This window comes from Pagrus pagrus (genome assembly GCF_965226575.1).
Source record: "Pagrus pagrus genome assembly, chromosome: 8".
In the NCBI taxonomy this organism is placed as follows: domain Eukaryota; kingdom Metazoa; phylum Chordata; class Actinopteri; order Spariformes; family Sparidae; genus Pagrus; species Pagrus pagrus.
The window spans coordinates 5060358-5080675 of record NC_140192.1 but is presented as its reverse complement, the minus strand read 5'-3'; the positions used below and the strand labels follow the sequence as shown (position 1 = coordinate 5080675).

General features: G+C 41.8%; 1 protein-coding gene across 7 annotated transcripts in view; it reads left to right on the top strand.

The window, feature by feature from the left end:
• The window catches only part of LOC311261597 (membrane-associated phosphatidylinositol transfer protein 2-like), a 43930-nt gene that overhangs the window by 758 nt on the left and 22854 nt on the right, over nucleotides 1–20318 (top strand). For 5 of the 7 annotated variants that reach the window (XM_084360377.1, XM_084360373.1, XM_084360371.1 and 2 more), the window contains exon 2: nucleotides 17986–18228. In XM_084360377.1, coding sequence (XP_084216503.1) covers nucleotides 18151–18228 — 78 coding nt within the window. In that variant the 5' untranslated portion in view covers nucleotides 17986–18150. Of the gene's footprint in view, nucleotides 1–35; nucleotides 54–17452; nucleotides 17740–17985; nucleotides 18229–20318 lie in introns of those variants that run through there. The other 2 variants (XM_084360372.1, XM_084360374.1) reach the window with 2 other exon arrangements.

Here is a 20318-nt window from a genome sequence, read left to right as displayed (position 1 = left end):
CATCAATTTGTCGTTACCGTGCTGCTGCCATGTTGCTAGGTAACTAACTGACGGTGGGTTTACTCCAGTTCAAATTTGATGCAACGTCACGTTTAGTAAATCTTATTTTACGAGGCTTTTTAAAACGGCATGTGCTGTCACAACTCGCCGTTAAATGTGTTTAGACTGACTTCGTCTTCCTCCTTTTGGGCTGAAGAAGTGCAGCGTATTTTTTCCGCTCTGATGCCATGGTGGCCCTGCTGCTGTCACACGGGCATGCTTGTTAAAGCTGGTGAAATGCTCTATTTATCCTCACTGTAAGCTGTTCTTGCGTTACTTCACACTGCATCTAGTGCCATGTTAATGTTTTTTTTTTTTTGGTGCACTTTGCAGTGACACACCAGGTGTGTGAATGTATTTAACACCCTGCTGCAAATTACAGCATGTTTGACTAACCATGGTTTTCACTTGAAAATGAAGGGGCTCGTGTTTCACTTGTTTTTGACTTTAACTGAAACCTGCAGCACACAGGCTTGTTTTTGATCCCCAAGGCTCATTTCCATCTCAGTATGACTTTATGAGTTTCAGCACCAAGAGTCACTCCATTTGACTCAGCAGGCCCTGGGTGAGTCACTGAGGCAGTGCTGACTCGGAGGCTGTGGCGTCTGTTGCCCAGATGATGGGCCCCTGCGATGAGGACAGGGGTTCCTGCACAAGCCCTCCACTGTGAGCCTCTTCTCCTACATCGCAGTCGTCTTTGTATCAGGATTGCAATCTGAGACTAGTTATGATATATCTGTGCTCCCGCTCAGAGCCTTACCATATAAGAACAAGATCTAGCCTGCATGTGGAGAATGTTGACAGAGGAAGAAATATAGGAGGAACATACCAAGATGGGTTTTTGTGTTGTTTTTGTTGGCCCTGAAGAATTTTGTACTATCATGCACGCAGGGTGTAATCTGTTTTTGACATGTTGAAACTTGCGTCCTGTCTTCTTGAAGACTCGACGGTTGTGAGGATTGTGTAACGCACTCGGCATCAGCTGCTCTGTGATCGTATGGATTTCCTCGGCTGTGCCATTTTTGAAGTAACATCAAACCAGGACTTACGGTGGTGAAGTTCACTGCAAGTGCAGTTTGCAAGAAATAGAATTAATGCAGTCCTTCCTGAGCTCAATTATTGGCGAGCTGTGCCTTTTTTTTGGCATAGACTCTGTTCTTCTGAGTCACATTTAATTTTGACTTGTAGAGAGACTCATTACTTATGTTCCTCATTTTTGGTCTGAAACACACACTGCCACTTCTGTTGCTGATTGTAACGAGTACCACATAAAACGTGTCGGTGACGAGCAAGATATTTTCTCATGCCGTTCATTTTTGTCACAAGGAACTCGAATACACTTTGCTGATGTTGCTGCCTGTTCTTCAGTCAATGAAGTGCTGCTCTGATGGTTAAGAGCGAGCTGCTGGAAGTCTGACTGAGGCTAGTCTGACTACCCTGAATTCGAATCTTCATCACGTGACTGTGCAGCGCCTTCTTTACCAGTCATACCTGTTATGACCTTTCAGATAAGTGGAGGTATCACTGACAGGCAGCTCCTCAAGATATTTGCCTAACCAGTTTTCTAATGGGGGACTTTCTTCCCTCCCACGAACAGACACACTCACACAATACACATATGCGGTACATGGGCAGGGCTGTGTCTGCAATGCAAATATATATAAAAAAAAAAAGATGCATATCTCCTGTGTGCTTAGTGAAAATCTTTGAGTGCACAATGCTAGAAGGACTCAAAATGTGGAAGGTGACAGTATTTCTGAAATGCAGTTTTTTAAAAACGATTTCCCCTTTTCAGCGTTCTTCTTGCCACCAGGAAACCAGACACGCAAGAAAGTGCATATAGAGCATTATAGATTTCACACTAGTCCTAACTATCGTAGATAAATATACATTGTGAGTTAATTTGCGAGTGTAGACGTCACGAGCGGGCCATGCTGTTGGATAGTTTTAACTCTGAAGCATCTCTTATCACTCTAAACGTATTGGCAGTAACAGATTATTTTGACTCTCGGCCTTTATGTTTTAGGTGAACACCCCATTTTCATGTGATTGTTAGCTTAAACTGTTTGAAACAAACAATGTTGATGTTGATTATAATTAGATGTTTGTTGTCTTGTCACAACCTTGATGCTGCTATTTTGACCCCGTCTTGGCTCGGTCTCACTTGTAAAAGAGATTTTAATCTCAATGTGACTTTCTGGTTAAATAAAGGTTATATATCGGTGATACCCCTCCCTCAGAAAATCTCTCAATAGAATCTCCACTAAGACTTTTTCTTCGTAACGAAGTCAATTTAACAGATTTCAAACATTAATTCGGTATAAATATTGAATGAGTTGTTTCCTGGAAAATTAGAGCTGTCGCTTCAGGGCTGCAAATTTATTTGTAGCTCTGTTTGTGTTAAAGTTGGACACAGTCAACATCGAAGTGGCCTCGGTTAGTTTCGTGTTGTTTTTCTAGGGAGACTGTACATGGGCTTTTACACGTTTGTCTGGTTTTAATCAGTAATTTTAATTCTGCTGCAGAGCATTTCTTAACCGAGGAGACATAAAACATGTGACATCTATTTTTATAAATGTTTTAATGCATCTGCATTAAGCAAAGGAATCTTCCAGGAAGACAGTAGTCAAGAGGCTGCAACCTGATCGCTCTGCCACTCTCAGGTGTCTCTCTTGAATCTACCACACCAGACTAACACGCCGTCACAGCAGGAGAGACAGAGGAGGTGATTATGAATCAATCTATTGTCTGTACAGTTGTGGTTTTTAAATGTGTCTGGTAAAGGTTTTTTGATGCATGTTCAGTTGTATTTGTTGGGTTAAAGCGGCTCTCGATGCTCTTGTTGAGCCAACGCAAAAAGCAAAGTGGAGACACTGCAGTGACCCTTTTTGATAAATGAGGATAATAACTTCTAACTGCATTCAGATACATGCTAATGTTGGCTCATTTGTGTCAAACAGGTCTCTTTCCCTAAGACTAAAATTTCCCACCACTCCACTAATGTTACACAGTTGCAGCAGTGCCTGACAACCTCCTGACCATCAAATCTTATTGAGAATATGTAAATATATGCTGTATGTCTGACTGACTATGGAGTGGAAAATTCCTGACAGAGGAGCCTGTAGCTTGTGTGTTTTTTATGTCCCAGCCTTGTTTGAGTATTCATAGCACTGCGTGGACTCTTTGTGAGGGAGTGTTTTATTTTATTCTCACATGTGACAGGTCTTCTGTTCTCCTACTACAACCCCACAGTTTGCTTATGGTTGTCTTACGGCATTAGTCAACGATCGCGTGCGGCTATTAAAAATACAAATGACAAACGAATGCGCACACGCCATTGAGCAACAATGTTTTCGTCGAGGAAACAAGACTCACTTCCTGTCAGTTAAAGTTTGAGTGACGTATGCCGCTGCTCACCACATCTTTTGGTTCAATGTCTATACTATTTGAGCTGCTTATCAGATGAGATTGCTGGTACAGGAAGAGCAGAGAAACATCAGGTACAAACACTGTAAAATGAGCTACGTGAGGCTCCTTGACTGCTGTAACATACACGTGCACATACTGCACTGTAAGATCATAAATTCAGTTGTTTGTGTGGTAATTTTGCATTTTCTAAAAACCTGTTGAACTGTTGTGCAGTATAGGTGTTGCCACATGTGATGTCTCCACAACATTTAATACAATTTGGTTATTTAAGCAGAGGAAATGTATAATCTTGGTTCTTTACTTAGACCAGAGTGTGGACTACGTTGGGAAAACTATAGCATGCTGATCTTCTGTGTCTTCTATCCCAGCCTCCATACACACACTATCACTGTTACTCCCACCCAAGATAAAGGTGCAGTATGATTGTAAAGGCTAGCTGATAAGATGCAGCGGATATTGACAGAGACAGCTGTTAAACAATGAAAAACGTATTTACTTTTGTATGATAGCTTGCTTACTTATTTTATTCTATTCTATCTATAAAATAAACAGGGTTTAACCCCATAATCTCTCTGGGTCTCATTTGTCACAGTTAGTGAATTGTTCATAAGGTTGATTTAGCTGATTCACTTGCTGGGATATTAGAAAAGTCCATTTATTCCACAGCTTGGCATGTAATGTGGGAATTCAGTTCGCTACATGAGCTTGCAGAAAGATACTGAACATATTAAACTTGATTAACAGCAAGCCCTTTAGGTTATCTTGGCCCCTATATAGCCAGAGTTTTTTTTTTCCCACAGCTGATAACTCCTGGGTAGAAAGACTTGTGTCATGCTTACGTCATTTCTTTGACAGATACTGATTTTTATGGGCACTGACAACACCAGAGGGGATTTTAACAAGTTTGAGTGTATTTTCTGTTATGGACTGGTGTTTAATCATCAACAAAGCTGCTTTATAAAAATATCCTTTGGTTTTTTTTTTCATTGTCTGTCAGAGGACATGACTGTTGGGTGGTTGGTTAGTAGTGCCAGAGAGGAAAGTGGCATTAGGTAAACGTGCAGCTGGTTGTCCGAGGTTTGTTTTTCAGTTGCGTGGTATTCTCTTAACTGTTAACATAATATGACGTGGTTATAAGGATAAGCCTGTCCCGAAATGCGTTAGATTTGAACCTTCGGGAAGACTGGTGACGTATGTGACTGTTTTTAGGCTATAATTTCCATTCAAATAAACCGTGTGGGTTTCCCAGTACTCAGCTGACACATCGTCATGGTCAGTCTGTTGTCTGCTTTGGAATTGGATAATGATGATGGATAGATGAGGAACATGAATTCCTGTTTTATTCACTGTACTGCACACACACACGCACGGCTTATACAACACAACACCAGGCTGTAGGTCTTTTTGAAAACAGCATAATTTTAATATAACTTTTCTTTCACCTGCATTTTATTAGTGGCTACATTGAACATGATTTGCATAAAAAGTTTAAACTAATGGGGCATTAGATTTTAGTAGTTTGGGAAACTATTCTGTATTTGAAATGCGTCACTGTATGAATTGTTACCTACCATTTCATATTAATGAAATATTTGGATTATCTGTATAATGTTATGGATTTTTTTGGTCTTCCAATATCCCGTTGATATCTTATTGATATTGACTTATAGTGCTATTTAAATAAGGTTAGCATGACTTGATCAGACTGAATGATCGCATAGTGACCGTTCAGTCTGTGAAATGTTGTGCATCGTCAGTTTTCCCTCACTAATCTTTAGAAGTGAACGGTATTACTTTCTATTGACCAACTTTGAAGGCAGGCAGATTGATTCATGCATCCCTACTTAAAGTGATGCTAAATATGTCTCAGAGCTCACTAAAGGGAGTTGAAACTATTTCCCTACTCGGTAACATATTTGTGGAAACCAAAGATTAGTGTGGATGCCTTTTTCAATCTTTCAGGCAGAGAGACTCGGTAGAGAGATTTGAAGAACAATAACTTACAATTTATGGTGCTCTCTTAGGGGAGTATAGGGATGCATTGCCAGCTGGTTGTTATATCTGAGGGTCTAATTTTTCTTTTAATTCATCTACAGCGGACAATCGGGCATCATGACAGTATTTCATATGAGCCTCCATCATGCACCTGGGTGCCAGCCAAGCACTGAATGGAACATTGTGTTTTCTCTGCACCTCGAGCTCCACAGTCTCTGTCCTTCTTCCCCAACACGCCTCCCACCTCAGCTCCCTTGAACAAAGCAGGTGATGCTAATGTTGGTGCTGAGCTGTTGACAAGGACAACAGGGGTACAACCTGTCCCCACCCATCCCTGATGAGCCAGCGGATGAATGGCACAACGCTGCTAATGCTCCTTCAGTTGTGTTGTCTGGGAAATGAGACAAAGACGAAACAGTTTGTGTTGGCTGTGTCATGTTCGCGTCCCTTTGGACACCAGTTTTTCTAGCAATGTGAGTCAATTCCAAAGAAGAGCTGAGGTCTTTTTATAGCAGTCGACCACCTTCCTCTGTCCTTACTTGAGTTTCATTTTATGGAAGAGGAATGAAGTCTGTTATGTGTTTCCTGTCAGGAAAAGGGATGTTGTTTTGTGGTGATACTAAGCAAAAGGTGAAGTAGAGGCACTCTGACACACACTCTCTCTATCAGGTACAGGGCAACAACAAAAAAAAAAACTTCTTGGCTCTTAAGCAGAGTGATGCAATGTCAAAGTCCTGAATCCCAGTAGATGTATTACCTGGCAGTCTTATATGACCAAAATCTCATATCCTGATATAGATCCTTTCATATCCAAATAATTATACATATTGCAATAAATGACCACATGTAAAGCATAAACATAAAGGCTTATTTCTTTCCACATTTTGAAAGCATGATTTTCAGGTCTGTGTCGGACTTTTCAACCAGCTCTCTGATTAGGTACAAGCTCCTCGTTTTGTCTTGGCCGGTCCTTCTCCTGTTTGTAATTGCCACGTTCTGCGTCATGTTCACTCTCCTCCATGTTTGTTTGTGCTGCTTTCATGCAAATGTCCTTTCTGCATCTGTGCCCTGTGTCCAAATGATGAAAACATTGCTGTAAACAGTGTGATTCGCAACACAACAAAATAAACGCTTGAGCATAATACGAATTGATAGACTTTTTTCTATCATCATACAGTATATATATCGTCTTGTCTCACAGCCCTAATTGGCGCTATTTTGCTCTTCGCCCCTATAGTTTTTACACTGCATGCCGTACATCTTGTGTTTCATGCCAGTATGGACCATATATGCCATTTCATATTTATTTATGTTTTGTTTTACCCCCACCCCCAACCCTTGCAGCGCCCTCTGACTCACACAGATCATGTAAAATGAAAGCGACAGCGCTGCTTCATGTCACTATACCCACGCTCCCCTTTCTTTTCCATTGGCCGCAGACACCTGATTTTTCTGAGGCTAAAAATAGACTCCTTCAGACCCTAACTCCCCCTCCTCACTTCCCCCTCAACCCTCTCCCTTTTTTTGCTCCCGGTGTACAGGCTTTCAATGGGAAGTCTCTCTGTGTTATGCCCATTCTTTGCTTCCATGTGCCAGACAAAGCCCCGCGTCTACATTCACAGTTGTGTCTCTCTGTGGGAGAGAGACGTCAGAATCCTTTATGTTGTAAGACTGATAGAGAGTGTCTGGTTTTTTATAGGCTCTGATAAGAAAATCCCAGAGTGATAAAGCCTGGGTCCACAGAGCTGTAAACCTGACCTCAGCACCCATCGAAATGTTAGCCAAAGTCACAGGACCATGAGCATCTTTGAAAATGGCCTTTTATGGTCAGCATGAGAGACAGCTTCTGTCTTTGGTCACTGGGTAGAACACTTTTGGGAAGCCTGCATTATTCATGCTGCACAAGAGGGTTTGAGGTATTTTACCAAAGGGCAGCGGACGGCCTCAGCTTTTTATGAGCAGCTTTCTTATCTCTGACAGTTAATTTGCCTCGATGCGTGGCGTTCTCTAAATGCACAGAGGCCATCTCATTGAACTGATGACTCTGTGATTTGAATTTCTTTAAATCAGAAACGTAACACTAATGGAAGAACACAGAATAAACGCAACAGCTGAAATTTATGGAGATTGTTGTTATGAGATGAGAGTTGTTTTCAGATTGGTCTGCCATTTATCCGTCCAGATTTTTTTGTTGTGAGTTGCCAAACTTTGGAGATATCAGCCGTAGAGATGTCTGCCTCCTCTAATATATGATGGAACTGGATTGTACTCGGCTTGTGGCGTCCAAAAAATACATCTGAAAAGCTCAACAGCAGTATCTCTTTCCAGAAATCGTGACCTCGTTACTCAAGATAATCTACCAACCTTGTTTTGAGCAGTTTCATGTTAGAACTATTTTATTTCTGACGTACGACTCCCGTTAATCTTATCATCACACGAAAGGAAGCATGCATGTATTCATGGACCAGCAGCTAGCTAACTAAGCTTATTTAACTAGCTAACCAACTCTGTCACGAGCACCAGCCTTACATGCTTGGTTCGATGATACAGTTGGAGGGTGTAGTTCAGGTAGGAAGAAATGGTTCCTACGTCAAACTGCTCACAACAAGGTCTGTGGGTTATCCTGAAGAGAGACTGGTTAAATAGCATTAAGAGGCAAAATATGTTTTTTGGGGTGAACTGTCCCTTTTTTAAACAATAAGTTAGGTTAATATTGCTCTGACATGGGAACTGAAATCCTTCTGGATGCAAGCTGAGTTATTCTGTCAAATAAAAACAAAAAGTAAACACGATTTGTTTCTCACTCTTCCTCTGATGTACTTTTGGTCTGACGCTTGCGTATTTGTCTGTTCCTCTGTCCCCATTTCACTTCAGTTTTCAGATCCATTTTCCCCTCAGCTACTAGAGCACGAGAAATTGGGGCACCAGGAGCCATTTCTTCCCAAGGATTCAATAAAGTGAATATTGGTATTCTGCTGTGTTTCTGCACATTATTCTGACTCACTGCTAGATCATCAAAAAGGGAGCTATTATTGGTCTACTAGGTTAATTTTAAACTAATATGAAGAGAACTTGCAACATAATTGCATGGGGCATAGGGTATTTTTAACCCTCCATGTGATGCAGGTAGTAGCGGGCATGTCTTGACATCATTTTTTAACCAAAGTTCAGCATGAGCAGTGAACACAAAGTAGTTTTAAATCTGCGTGCTTGTCCTGTGAAGCCCACATGGTGCCCTGTGTAGTTCGGCCTGTGCCTGTGTGTCACACCCACCACTGTTTTTTTTCCTTTTGTTTAATCCTACATCTGTTTTGTAGTGAATTGTAACCCCTTTATCACCATAGCATATATTAAGGCTGACAGTATATTAGAGTCAGTCGGTGTAGCAGGTTGTTACTGCAGGTGAAACGAGCCTCAGTGGGGATGAACACTGTGACAAAAGTGAAAGTGGAGACAGAAGAAACAGGAGAAAGAAGTATCAGCCCCGGCAGCATCTGGTCTCTACTTTCCTCGTCACTCTGACTTCATCTTGTCAGCCAATAAGGAAAGGGCCCTCTGTGTCTCCATGGTAACCCCCCGTTCATGCAATGATGGAGAGAATAAAGGGGCAGGAAAAGGAATACGTTTTTGCCTCAGGCTAAACATTTTTCTTCACAAGTTTTGTAGAGTATAATCCATTTAATTTCTCTTATTTGACATTCAAAACGTTGCACTACCAGTTATTGGAGTCCTAATTAAGTTGGGTTTTTTTTCTTCTTAATGTGGGAAGCTAAAAATAGAGTTGGTAGACAGGGCGGTATGGTTTCTGTTTACGTTCACACATGCTCTGAAATACAGACATTTGACACTTCAGAAGTTTATCTCTCTATTCGAGTAAGACTTTTTGCTGTCAAAGCTTATAAATTTGTACTCCAGATGTAAAACCTATTATGCTTAAAGGGTTAGTTAAATTTTTTTTTTTAAGCAGGATTGTGTGAAGTACTTGGAATGATTTGAGGTGGATAACGTACAGTCGATGTCGGTCAGCACCTTCCCAGTTTGAAGAAGCAGGCAAAGGTATCAGAGTTGCTGGTCTACAGCTCCCTTGATTGGCAAGTTAGTTTATGTTACTGTGTGACTTTGATCTGCTAACACATAAAAAAATCCTTTATTTAACCCCTTTTTTTAAACTTTTAATCACAAATATCTACTCTTAACTCCTTTCCCTGTTGATTGTCAGTCAGATAATTATGAATATCTGATACACGTGAACCTGCCAAAGACTGATAACGTAGGTGTCGTCTCACTGAGATAACAAGTCTCAGCCGCATCACAGTTGTATTTAATACAGTCAAAGCCACTTTGGACTGTTATGGGAGATTTCTAGTAGCAATGATACTGGAAATCCATTAGTTGTTATTCCTTAAGGCCTTTGTGCCAAGCTTTTGTGCTGGCAAGCTCTCCGCAATAGGCTCCACATGAGCAAGAAAGCCTTGATTTGAGTCAACATCTCCTTGCGACCAGACAGTCACGGACGGGCTGATGGAGATGTTTGAGAGAGATTGTCTAAATCTACAAAAGCATTTCCTGCCCGAGGGTCTGTAGGCTACATGAATTAGCTAATGGGATGGATGAAAAATGCTAGGGTAGGGATGCTTTCCTTTTCTGTATCTGTCTGAGTTACATAAGACTGCTCTGTGCGCAGTTAATTCAGGCTGTCTAAGCGTTCGACGAGAATGACAGCGATGGGAGATCCTCATTTAACCTTGGCACGTAACCGATTAATCCAAGTGTAATTTGCATATAAGGTCATCTAATTTTGGATTTCGGAGTGAAGCGTGGCGTTGATAAAAGATAGGGTCGGTATGTAACACGCCCGTTTTGGAAAACGGTGGGCTGATGAGCACCACTGAGGCATAAGAAAACAATGGCCCCACTTATTAAAGCAGCTTAAAGTTCTCAGCAGTCACTGGGCCCCAGATTTATTTATGTAGAGTTTTAATTACATGCTGTCGGGGTATCTAATCAAAACTTTACATATTTTCCACTGGTCCAAAGCTTCTGATGTAGTGAGGTTCACTAATCTGCCATGAGATTTTATGCAGCCATTTTCATGAAACTCAGATCTAACCATATATTTGAGGTTAGTTAGAAGGGGCAAAAATAGCTGATAATTGCAACAGCAGTGTTTTAGGTCAATCATTTATTGCTCTATGTGACATTTTCAAGCAGTAAATGATTAGCTGTGACATGCTTTAGAGTCATCATTTGCTGCTAACTTAAAGAATGGCTTGCCTAATCCGTATGCTGACTAAAACTCACAGTGAGTGGATGATTAACAATTTGTTTGGCCGGATTTTCTATCTCTTGCTGTGCAGTAATCTTCTTTGCAAAGTTCTGCTTTCCTCATGACACCATACTCTCTGCTGCGGCGGTGCTCGTCGGTGGTTCGTGTTCGCTCTCTCTCTCTGTGTAAACGAGGATCGTTTTTAGAAGCAGTGCTACTGTAGGAGGAAGAGGACGAGGAGAAGGAGGAGGAACACAATGGAGGAGATGCTCACAGGGTGTCGAGTATTTTTAGCTTTTCCTTTGCACTGCGATGATGAGTAAAGAACAAGGGCAGGTTGTGCATCCCACCGACTTAGCCTGTTGAGGGGCATGGGCCTCTGGGACAGGAGCAGTGATGGCCTGTTTTAAGGTGCATCATGGGAGGTTAATGTACGTACAATACGTGGCACAAGATGATGCATCACTATTTATTGTGATTTTCTTTTATCCCCTGCATTTACATTAGATCATGGCATTACTCATGGAACTGGTTACTCATGTTGATGCTTTTTCATGGTGCCCTTGACTCTGATCAGATCTTAGGCGATCACATTATGTTGCATCTCTACATTTGTTTGTTTTGTTGGCTCAGCCTCAGTTCAAAGGGAGCCTGTCGTGCAGAATAAATGATGGATCCCTTCAGAATGTTTTCCCAGCTTTTGCTCTTCACTTCTGAGTTGTTCGTTGTGCGGTACAGTATGCAAACCACCCTGCCCACTTTTTGAATTTGGAGACGAGATAAATGTTTGCTCTCCCCTTCTGTGCTTTATTGAAGTCAAACAAAGCAAAACGTGGTGTTTGTCCAGTAGCCTCCACCCAAACTGCACCTGTATACTGTAAAGAAATACTCTAGTTGATGTCCTGTTCAGCGTGCTAAAAGGGTTAGAGATGGAAATATCTTGTATCAAGGGTAAAAAGTTTAATACCCTTCATAATCACAAATGTGGTATGGATAAAGATTGAAGCTCCCCAAGTTTCCATCTAACACCTTAATAAAGATAGATTTATAGATGAGGATAAAAGAAGTCTGTCCAGAGGAAAGAATGCATTTCCCATTCTTCATTTATCCCCAAAAGTGGGCAGGTTTTGTAGGGTGTAAATCTATTTTGTAGTCAGTAATCTGTGCCACATAGTTTATATTTATCTCAGTTATACCCTTGGATTAATGATGCTTCATCTTTTGTCCTTAATAGATACTTCATGGGATAGAATCCTTGTACAGTGTGCTTAACTGAAATATGCCTCATGGCCTCTTGAGGCATTGCAGATGGATGGTAAACTCCCTCGCTCTGGCCACGGAGCGCACACACCCCGGCACAAACTGCATTGTCTTAAGCCTTTTGACATTTTAACTGGATTGGTAGATAAGCCCATCAACTCAATCAAGGGTTCTTGTCACAGACTGTGTTTGCAGCCGTTGTCATAGCCAAAGTTGTCTCTGCGATGTCAAGGCAACACTGTGTGAAACTGATCTATGGTATTTTAGGCGGTCCAGGGGCTAACATTTTCCACTTCCATTTTAAAGGGGTCTTGCCGCGGGTAGTCATGAGGGAACCCCTGCCCCCCGCTCCTCCTCCAGCTCCGCTGGGATTCACCACCTCTTCGGTTGCTCCGCTCTAAAGTGGTGCCCTATAAAACAGGGCTAAATTTAAAGGAGCACCACCATTGCGGAAAAAGCCTCCTGTGAGTCAACACCTCCCTCCCAGTTTTCTGCTTTGTGTCAACAGCATGGCCCAGCTGTTACTCTCAGTCCTGTGATCAACCTGTCTGCTGTACTCGTAGCTTCCAGTCCTAAGCTATAAGTTGCACCTTCAACATGGTTAGTAATGCAACTTTCCATTGATGTGGTTTAGGACAGCCAGTGGTGGCAAGAAAGTGGATCTCAGAGTGAAAGGGAGATTTAATGATCAGGCGTAAGCGAGTGTGGGAGAAAAATATTTCTCTCACAGCGAGAGCCTCTGGTCTGTGAGGGATAATCCAGTCTTTGCTTTGTGTAGTAAAGCAGGTTTCATCTGTTTAGTTCAGACACTTCAAGCTGTTAAGAGGTTAACAGATGTGCACATCTATGAGCACTTGTTGGTTTATTCTGGCTCCAGGAGTCACACAGATGTAGCTGTGTTTACAGGCCTTATGGTTCTCGTGGTATTAAGTATAATGTTAACTGAAAATTTCCACTAGATTGACTCTGATGACAGCTCGTCAGACCTGTGCCTCTGACGAAACTTTTAGCTGCTGTTTAGCAGGACTGAGGGAAAAAAAAAAATCTTAGATGCATAATGATTCTCTCTTAAAGATTATGTCTCGATGCAGAAAAGTCAATAACCGTAAATTTGAAACCTAATTCCTGACGTTATGATCTTTTGGAACAATCTTGTAATTTTATGTTATTTTAATCAATCATACTGGGTACCTGATTGTTTAGTACCCCTGTTGGTTTATCACACCTTCGGATATGGTCACGGATGAGGTACTTGCAGCATTATACACCTCAGGGTGCACGGTCTTGCCACAGCATGTTTTAACGGGTTAAGAAACCAGTGGTTGTGCGAGAGGAACAAACAGAAAACAGTCCTACCCAAAGTAGCTATCAGTGGCTTCAGTTTTGTCGATAGAGGCGCAGGAACACTGGAGGCTGCTTTGTGATGAGCGCTGTGCAGCGGCGTGTGCTGCTATTGCGTCACTGCCTAGAGGGGGTAGAGACTGTATTTTTAGAAGGGAATGAGCATATTCTCTGAACAGACAACGTCAAGCACTTTGCTTGCGTATGCTAGGATTATTGTGACCAGGCTATTTTTAAGCTGCGTGTGTGAGAGTGCTTTTTTCTGGGTCAAGCATGGTGCCAGTGCTCTCTCGAGGCTGCTGGTGGATCATGCTTTACAGGTCCGATGCTGTGCACAGCATCTGCATCAGTCAAAAAAGAAAGAGTCAGACAGACACTGGTTTTAACCATGAGGGACTCAACAGCATTTCCAGGAAAGGTCTGCGTCTGCAATCCTGCTGTAAATGAGACATATCAATAAATATTTGTGGAGCCATCAGATCAATTCAGAAGGCTTCATTAATCTTTTAGTGTAATCATTAAAGGAGAGGATATTGCATACTGAATCTAAGCCAGAGTCACAGTACAAAAATATGTGTGTTGCAATTTATCATTAAATATTAAATATCCACATCCCAAACTGACGCTGCTAATAAACACAGACAAAATATGTGACAAACACATTTTTGTGGGAGACAGTTGGGGTGTGTCCATCTTTGGCTGTTGCTCCCATCTGCCAAAAAAAGGAGAGAAAGATAGTGTGTTTGTGCGTGTGCGTGTGTGTGTGTAAACCTGTATATAAAGATGCGTTTGTGTGTATACTTTCAACATGTTCTTGTTTATAGTGAAACAAAGTGAGTCAAAAGATTTAAATCAAACCAGTTTTTTGTTTTGTTTTTTGAAGTTTTGTATGAAGACCAAGTAAAACAACATTAAGTCGAACATGTGCTGGTTCCACCTTCTCAAATGTCAGAATTTGCTGCTTGTCCTGATTTATGTGATTGATGTTTTGAAATAGTTCAAACATCAAGACACTCAATTTGCCGTTGGGATTTTAGGAAAATACAATTGGCCTTTTTCATTCATTTATTCATTTATTTATCTAAACGCATTGAGGGAGAACCTGCGTTTACAATGATGCTGAGGTACAGACGTATAATAAATCAAGTACAGTTCAAATCAAAGGAAGAATACATTTTTTTAAAAATTCAGATATTGGCAATGAGACGTAAAACCATAAGAACACTCATTTCTGACATTTCACAGATTAATAAAAACACACATCAACTGATTAATTCATAAAAAAAAGGTTAAAAAAAATGCAGCTCTATCAAATAGTAAAACTGTCATCTTGCTTTGCACATGAGTTTCATGCATCAACATCACTGAAAATCCCTGAACCGCATCATCACCTCAGGACATGCTACAACTGTTCGGAGTCCCTCTGTTGTGCTGCCTGTTGTGTTTCCTGTATCTCTCACGCTCTCTCTGTCATCCTCCCTGTCTTTACATACCTTGTGTCCCTTTTTTTTTATATGTGGGTTGCCTGTTGCTGGCAGCTGGCTGGACTAGGATTCACACAATAGTCACTCTCTGGCAGATAATCCAACAGTAAGAGAGTCTGTCTTATCATGTCACACTGAATGACTTCCAAATCGGTCCAGCTGTCACAACAAGAATGGCTTTGAGGGAATTCTCAGAAACACAGGTTGACGCAGCCCGCATTCAAACTGCGGCCACGTTGTTGAACCATGCTTCGAGTGGATTGTGAAGCTGTTTATCATCAACAACGTCAGCCAAAGATGAGCACTGTGACCTTCACCTCTAAAGCCTGGCACTAACCAAAGAGGTCTCTGGCTCTTGAGCCGCAGGCTTTTCTCTGGGCCTCTCTGGGTTAGCCTAGTTTTATCCCAGCAGTTCTCAAGAGTGCAGTTATTTTCAGCAATACATGACGTTCTGCTCCGATTTTGTCAATGCATTGTTCTTCTGTGTAGAGCATAGATATTATATGAAAAATGTATAGACGACATTGTTGCCCCGTTTTAACCAGAACGCCTCCCAGGCTGTTAGTAAGCACCTGCTTCAGGCTGAGAAGTGAGACACACTGCATCCTTTGTCCTGGCAGTGCTTCAGAGAGCTGAATAGGTGAATGTGTTTTCAGTGGAGAGTTACAAAGTTCTTGAAGTTCTTTATAAACACAACAATAAAATACACAGTAATGTATGAATAAACGGGCAGGCATAAGGAATAAAGGAAAGACAAAACTAACAATGGATGGTCTATACCATAAAAACTCGAAGCAGTGCGAGACTTAAGTGCAACGTCCAGAATAAAGTACAGTTTTTAAATAGGTCTTCCAGACAAAGTAAGTCTTCAAGTGCTCAATAGGTGGAGGACCAGAGCCCTTGTGACCTCACCAAAGCTGGCCTTTGTTCACTGGGTAAGTGACGCAGTGGGAATATTAGTGTGATTACACAGAATGGGCGGGTGCCAGACTGCTGAGGTCCAGTTGCTGCCACAGGTCAGGAAAGAGTGAATGTTTGGGTTATGCAATGGTGTGTAGTCACATTTCGACGGCCGAATGCAGGCAGTGCCAGGACGGTGTTGTTGTCTTGTGTCACATAAACAGTAAAGTCCGATGGTGACTAAGATGCTGTGCTTTGTGCTTCCACCAGCCACAACTCAATACAGAACTACCCCTCTTTTTAATGAAATACACAACTTTTTAACTGGTTATGAAACAGTCTCAATTTATACTGATGCCTCTATATGACAAAAGCAAACATGTTATCTATATAGTAGTTCTAGTGATTTTTAAAGGTTAAGTAGTATAAAGCCTTTTGTGGCTCCAGAGGAAGCAGCAGGCAAACTGATAAATCTTCTCCAGTGATGGCACTAAGTGGCTAGGTTGCATTGTGGGTAATGTAGGCACCAGGGTTTGAAAAGCAGTCCACTGGTATAGCATTGCACTCCTGTAAGACTGATAGACTCATTATGGACTAAAACAAATAATCAAGCAGGACCAGAGATATTTATTCCATCTTTTCAAAACCTGACACCCCATTACCCACAATGCAACTTGGCCATTGAGTGACATCACTGGAGGCAGTTTTTTTTTAGATAATATGCAGCTTCCTCTGGAGCCACAAAAGGCTTTTTACTGTTGTTTTTCACATATGCAGTTGTACTCCCCAAGACCTCTATACACACTTTAATGTGTAAAATTGGTGGAGTAACCCTTTAATGCCTGCTGTGAGGGTTGGAGTCCAACTTTCCCAGCTCAGACAAGTCAAAAAGTGAACAAATATTTCTCATGACAGATTGCTGAGAAAGAATTGAGCGGCCTCACAGCCTGAGGAAAGAAGCTGCTCTGTATTCTGGTGGTACGTCACTAAAACAAAGTTCACTTTGTTTCACCATCGTCATCTTACAGTTATTGATTTTACATAGCCACAAGTAGAAGAAATAGAAAAACATTACCACATCATCATGCGTCCTGCAAACAGCAGTTTTTAAAAAGAAAAATGGTATTGTGTCTCAGAGCGTTCATAACAAGAGCGAGCCAGATCAAGGTCCTAAACTTTGACATTTGTTGTTGAATTTATGAGGAGTTTTTCTCCGAAAATGCTACAAATCCACTTTGAAACTAGTTGTTTTCTGCTCCAAAGACTGAAGTCACGTTTATTTTTTTAGCTTGCCTCTTCTGTCAGCCAACATATATCTCCCTTTCCTTATCCTCGTCAGTTAATGTGTCACCTCAGCTTACAGTCCGTACAGTCATGATCTTGTTTTGTACTTTCTTGGCTTTGGAGAGCTGTTCTTTTTCCCTGAGCGGTCAAAAGCAGACTTCTGCAACTCACGCCACCCACACGTTGGTTATGTATAGTCCACACCTACCCCTATCTGCCCAGTGGTTTGAAAACAACGCTTTGTGCAAATCTAGGGCTGCTATTTGTGAAACCTCGATCACGCACAGGGGGGGCTCTTACAATGTTATGTAATGCTCCCCACTCAACCATAATCCCTCTTATGCTGAGTGAGCCCCCCATGTGACGGTGCTGAAGGGTTGGTTGAGACTGGGTGGCTGTTGGGACCGTCGGCAAGGCACGGGTGCTCTCTGTAGACTTCGGCTGACCGCCTAACACACACACACACATACACACACACACGCATGCACACTGAGCTGTGGCTTGAGTATAAGAAGAGAAGTTTATCCTGGGAAGTGCCTTACTTGGATCCTAGACACTGGATGGAGACACAGTGCTGATGCTCCAAGGCTTGGACCAGGCATACAGTAACTACACTGAGCATCTGTGTCCTGAATGACTCCGGCTTTCCTCTCTCTTCTTCATCTTCATCTGCTCGTGAGCCACGAGAATGAGCCTTTCTCCTTGGATATGTGTAGAGGAATCTTGCACCGCCTGAAATTAGTATGCTTGCTGTTGTTTTGTTTTTCTTTGGTGATGTTTTTTGTTCCTGGTTGAAGCTTGTTTCTGCTTTTGAGAAATGGATGTTGATGAAGACTTTTGGAAGAAGCATTAAGTGTTTTTGGAGGCCACCGTCAGGGTTACCATCATGTTTTGACTATAACAAACACTACTGGTTGGATGCTTTCTACTATTTATTTTCAAATATATTCACAGCTTACATGCTTTTATTTTCTTCTTCCCCCACAGGAACCATCAATGTGGACTTCAGCTGGTGATTTGACAAGTCACATATAGGAGCCCCCCCCGAGTCTCTCCTGTCCCCTTTCCCCCTCCCTTCCCTCTGTCCCTCCCTCCCCCCTTCCCTTGTCATTCTTTTCCCCAATCCCCCCTTTACCTCACCTCATTTTCACCATGCTTATCAAGGAGTACCGCATCCCCATGCCCATGAGTGTGGAGGAGTACCGCATTGCCCAGCTCTATATGATCCAGGTGAGGTCACAGCGCCATTTTACCAAAGTCTCACCCACACACACCTGGCTGAAAAAAAACGGGACAAAAGTAAGCAGTCAGAGAGGAGATACATTATCACAGAGGATATTTCGCGATTGCGATCGCGGTGCGCCCAATTATGAAATGATTGGTCACACGGCGTGTGACGCTGGTGGAATAGCGGAACAAAGAGAGCTTGTGTGCTGATAGATTATCCAATTTAAACTCTTTGAAGGTGGCTGTTTCCACCGGTTCGTAAGCTGCCTGTTTTTATTCAGGAGAGGGGTGGGGGCACCCTGCAATCATCAAAAACTGGGTGCACACCCACACACACACACTACCTTATTGGAGATGGACACACTGCTTTGTCTGTGTCAGACAGTTTCATTTGTCTGACCAGGTCCATAGCTGGAAACTGAGGGTCTGTGTCGGAGCTTTAGGGTTTTCAGTTCAGTCCAAGCAGGAAAGGCTGGTTTACCGACTTTAGTGATCCTGTGAAGCAACATACTTTCCGTGTACACGAAGGAGGATTTATTTAATCCAGTGGTACTGCCAGGTGCACTGTGAGCAGCCGTACACAGAAGGGGTATAGAGAGCGATCGCAGTGACTCACACTGGAAAATAACCACAAAAAAATCTGCATTAATGACTAACTATTGTTTAGACATGTTGTACACATTAGGCATTTAGGTGCGATTTCCTATTTGGATGTTTGTATGGTTTGAGGCACATGCTGACTAAACATTCAGCAGTTGTGTTGGGTTTTGAGCTGCATGGTTATGTAATGAGAGTCACAAGTGGTTTTACATTTGTTGAAGAGCAGGTTGGAGTTTCAGGCCTGTTTGATCAGGTTGAGGCACTTAGCTGGGTCAGTTAATCTTGTTGTGATGCTTGACAAGTGTCAAGTGTGAAATTTCTTAGGTGCGCTGTCCAGTGAAATAAGCAGATAAATATGTTAAATGTATTAACGTCCCTTTACAGCGAACACAAAGCAAAGATATGGACCCTGAGGTTTATATTTACTTACAGAAAATAAGTTTACCTATCTCATACTCACACTTAATTGAGTTAAGTTATCATACATAACAGCATAACACTGTTGTACTGGAGCCTTGTGTAAATAAACCCTAGCATGCCTTCAAGCTGTTGACCTTTCCATCGAGAGGCGTCTCCTACAACTCTTAATTTTACACTAAAATTAATGATGTGTTAATGTTGACAAAATTATCTCAAATTAATGTCCACCTACTGGTACAATCCTCCATCACAAGCTGCCGGTTCGTTCACACCTGTGGTGCCCCAGAGGGCCTCTCTTACTATTTACTATGAAAACAGGTTGTCTGAAAGTGTAATGTCTGAATCAGAACTTGAATGATTAGTTAGCAATGAGTAGTAATATTGCATAATTGTAAAGGCATTTCTTTGTCCCGTCTGCACAAATGGAAAAATATTTGATAATTGCATCAAAACTTTTCAGTTGACAACCTTGTTTTTTGTTCTATTGTTTCTCTTCATCTCCTCCCTGTGGTGCACCAAACAGACAGGCAATCGAGTCAATGGCTGGGAACATGAATCATCAGACATGCCCCAAAGCAAGCAGGCATGTCAAGACTGCAAAAACTAGTAACTGCCCCACACCAATGTTATTATAGTTAACTAAAAATAAGTGTGAAAAACAATTTATTTAGCTATTCTCTGACAAATACCCCTCATATTATTAGTTAAAAACTAAAATAAACTGAAAAACTGAACATTTTAAAACAATAAAAACTAAACAAGCAAACCCACTCAACCCATTCATAAAAGAATACAATACTAATAACTCTGCAACACACTTCTATTCACTTAGATAACTTCTTTGGCACCTTTGCCATGCATCGTGGAGAGCTGTACGCCATAGATCCTCTGCATGCCCAGTGTCAGGTTTTGTTAGACAGGACATCGTGCAAAGACATTACACGTGCACAAGCAGATTTACGCAAAGTCTGGTGCAGTTCAGACGTGCATTCTCAAGCATGTGAGCAAATCAGGAAGAAGATGAACTCTTACAATAGTGACCCATAGTTACCTTTCCCCCTGACCTCACCCTC